The sequence below is a fragment of the Microtus ochrogaster genome, chromosome 15 (genome assembly GCF_000317375.1).
Source record: "Microtus ochrogaster isolate Prairie Vole_2 chromosome 15, MicOch1.0, whole genome shotgun sequence".
NCBI lineage: Eukaryota > Metazoa > Chordata > Mammalia > Rodentia > Cricetidae > Microtus > Microtus ochrogaster.
The window spans coordinates 8435823-8438915 of NC_022017.1; the positions used below are offsets into that span (position 1 = coordinate 8435823).

Below are 3093 nucleotides of genomic sequence, written 5' to 3' on the forward strand. Positions count from 1 at the left end.
TATGTGTTCGTGGTCTGTGTGCGTGTGGTGCAGTATAAAAGTGTATGTGTTGGTGGTCTGTGTGCGTGTGGTGCAGTATAAAAACGTATGCGTTCAGAGTGCACCCTTCAGATACGCAGGGGACGGCGCTTCGGTTCACATAGAACAGCGGTCAGAATGGCACCTTGCTGATGGCTACATTTTCTCACGCAGCCCATTAAAAACAACTAGACTTCGAAGAAGGTTCTGCAGTTTCATTTCTCTCTGGGTTCTTGGTAGCATTTGAGAAGCTTTGACTTGATGAACTGCCTTGAGACCATGTGCTTAGTGAGCATGTCTCTTTCTACCGTTCAGATTCCAGGAACGACCTCCCTGGGCATGTCTGTCTTTAACCTGAGCAACGCCATTATGGGCAGTGGGATTCTGGGACTCGCCTTTGCCCTGGCTAACACTGGAATCCTCCTGTTTCTGTGAGTATTGGCATGATCATGAATTCTATTTTACATCTGTTTTATGTATGCTTCCTGCCAGGTCCAAAAGAAACCCAGGATGAGTGGCTAACGGTGGTGTCAGTTCGTGCTTGGCCTCTAAGGTCTCTCAGTACCTGTGGCTACTCCAGCGCGTCTCATCCTACCTCTACTATAAACTTCTCCAGGCCCAGGGAGCTTCCCTTCCTCTCCCGCGGCTTCTCACTCCTATGGAAGCCTGCCTTTCCACCGTGCGTTCTCTCTGTCTAGGCTCTACTCTTGGATCCCTCTTGCTCTGTTTTCTTCCTCTTCTCTTTCACTCCTGGTGTCTCCCCAGCCCCCCCATCCCTCCCAGAGCCCTCCCTACCCCCAGCTGTACTCTCCCTTATATCTATAATAAAGCCCTCCTCAACCTAGGAGCGGTCGGGAGAGGGACTTTGGCAGGTGAGGGCTGAGGGCAGGAGAGAAACATGCCAAAGCAGACAGAGCTTGAGCGCAGAGTTTACTGAGAGACGGGTAAAGGGGAGAGAAAAGCAGAGACCTGCTTGCCTCTTCCGAAGAACAGCAGGAAAGGGGGGGGTGGTAGGCGGGGCTTGTCTGTTAAAGGACCTTCTGCACCTGCGCACAGTCAGGGTACTGCCTGCCATGCGCAGAAGGGTGATGCACTGGGTCGGGTTCCCAAGGGGCAGGGCCTAGGTGTGCCCGGATGCTAACAGTCATGTTTCCATTTTCACTCACTTTTTTTTATCATACAGAAAAAAAAGAAATAGAAGCGTTTCTAAACAGTTTTTATTTATTTGCTCATTTATTAATTTGGCTAAGGAACCAGGACATACTTTCAGGTTTGTTTGAATGCCTTTCAGAATACACTGAGTACGTACAAGAAAGAAATTCTTTCTTATTCATCAAAATGCAGAAACTTGCAAGGACTAAGACAGTCGACATTAGCCCTTTTCCGTATGTCATTTTCGAACTCTTGTCACTGAATCTGTCACATGGTCCCAATATTAGAGCTTCCGTCACTCTGGTATTTGAGCTGCTTTGGAGCATGTACTGTGCTCGAAGGTAATTGCAAATGTGTCATGGTAACTATCCCAGATGTACCAAGAAGCTGTTTGTGTTGGAGACAAGCCGTTATGCACACCTTTCCTCAGAGTCAGTGACAACGGGCAATTTTCTGTTTGCGCAAGTTTGTCTCAAACTGTTAGGTGGGGCTTGGCAAATATTTTCAGTTGGAACTTGAGGAAAATGGACTGCATGGAAGATTGTCACATGTCCTGACGCTTGGCACTCACACTCAGGTGCCTGGGAGGTCACACCCTCCTGTCACCACGTTGCCCTGCCCCGTGCTCCTCTGGTCCTTTCAATGGGAGCTTTGTTTTATTGGAAGCAGTGACCAAACTGGCCAGTTTTCACAATTCATGTGTATATGTGATATATATCATGAGCCAGGTGCCAGGTCTAAGAGTAAAGATTGGACAGTATGCTTTGATGGTGATTGTTGTTGTCACCCCCCACCCCATGAACCTCTGAAGACACCACAGACCACACTTCAGTAGTTACAGTTCGTTTTCATTGTGTGGCAAATGAACATTGGTGTGTCAGTGTCCGTATTTTCTTCTACACCGGTATTGACTTGAGCAGCTAACTGAGGCCCTCTGAGATTTGGCTCCCTTTTCTGGACAAAGAAATGTTGTTGGGAGTGTCTTGGAGCCCTGGCAATCTCCAAAGCCCCACGGCTCTGTGACTTTTCAGTCATCTTGATGCTAGCCATCTATATACTCAGAAATGTGAATTTCATCAATTTTCTTTGCATTTTCTCTTTTTAAATTTATCATCATCAGTGTGTGGACTTGTGCGTGAATGTGGACGTCTGTAAATGGAGACCGTGCTTTGGTTTCCCAGCCACCCAGACCCAAATAATCACACAGAAACTATATTAATTATAACTCTGTTTGATCTATTAGCTCAGGTTTCCTATTAACTAACTCTTCCATCTTAAATTAACCCAATTCTATTAATCTGTGTATTGCCAAAAGACGGTAGCCTACCAGTAAGGTTCTGGCTGCGTTTCTCCTTTGGCAGCTACATGGTGTCTCTCTGACTCTGCTTACTCTCTCTAATATATCTCTGTTCAGATTTCCTGCCTGGCTTTACTCTGTTAAGATTGGCCGAAGTATCCATATTTATTATCCAATAAAAGCAACACATATACAGAAGGACATCCCACCCACATCAGAGGACAGAGGACAGCTCTGTGATGTTGGTCCTCTGCCTTTCCAGGGTCTAGGACTTTGACTCAGGGTATCAGGGTTTATGAAGCAAATGTCTGAGCTAATTGAGCTGTCTCAAGCCTCAGTGTTTTTTCTTTTTAAAAATCTACTGTAACATGTCAAGTTATGTGTGGACACAGTGCTAAGCATCGACGCCCTGACGATACAACCACTTCTGTAGCTCTTGTTTTGCACCAAATCTTTATGGAATCTGTGTCAACCATAGAGAAAGGTACTGTCGCCAGTTCCTTGTTTCACGGGTGACAGGACAGATACTTGGAGAGACTCCTTGAGCTTGGTGCTCTCTCTCTCTCTCTCTCTCTCTCTCTCTCTCTCTCTCTCTCTCTCTCTCTCTTTCTCTCTCTCTCTCTCTC

At 46.4% G+C, this 3093-nt stretch overlaps 1 protein-coding gene across 6 annotated transcripts in view; it reads left to right on the forward strand.

The window, feature by feature from the left end:
- The window catches only part of Slc38a1 (solute carrier family 38 member 1), a 73802-nt gene that overhangs the window by 29212 nt on the left and 41497 nt on the right, over nucleotides 1-3093 (forward strand). For all 6 annotated transcript variants that reach the window (XM_026782730.1, XM_026782729.1, XM_013348677.2 and 3 more), the window contains one exon: nucleotides 334-449. In XM_026782730.1, the coding sequence (XP_026638531.1) occupies nucleotides 334-449 (116 nt within the window). The remainder of the gene's footprint in view (nucleotides 1-333; nucleotides 450-3093) is intronic.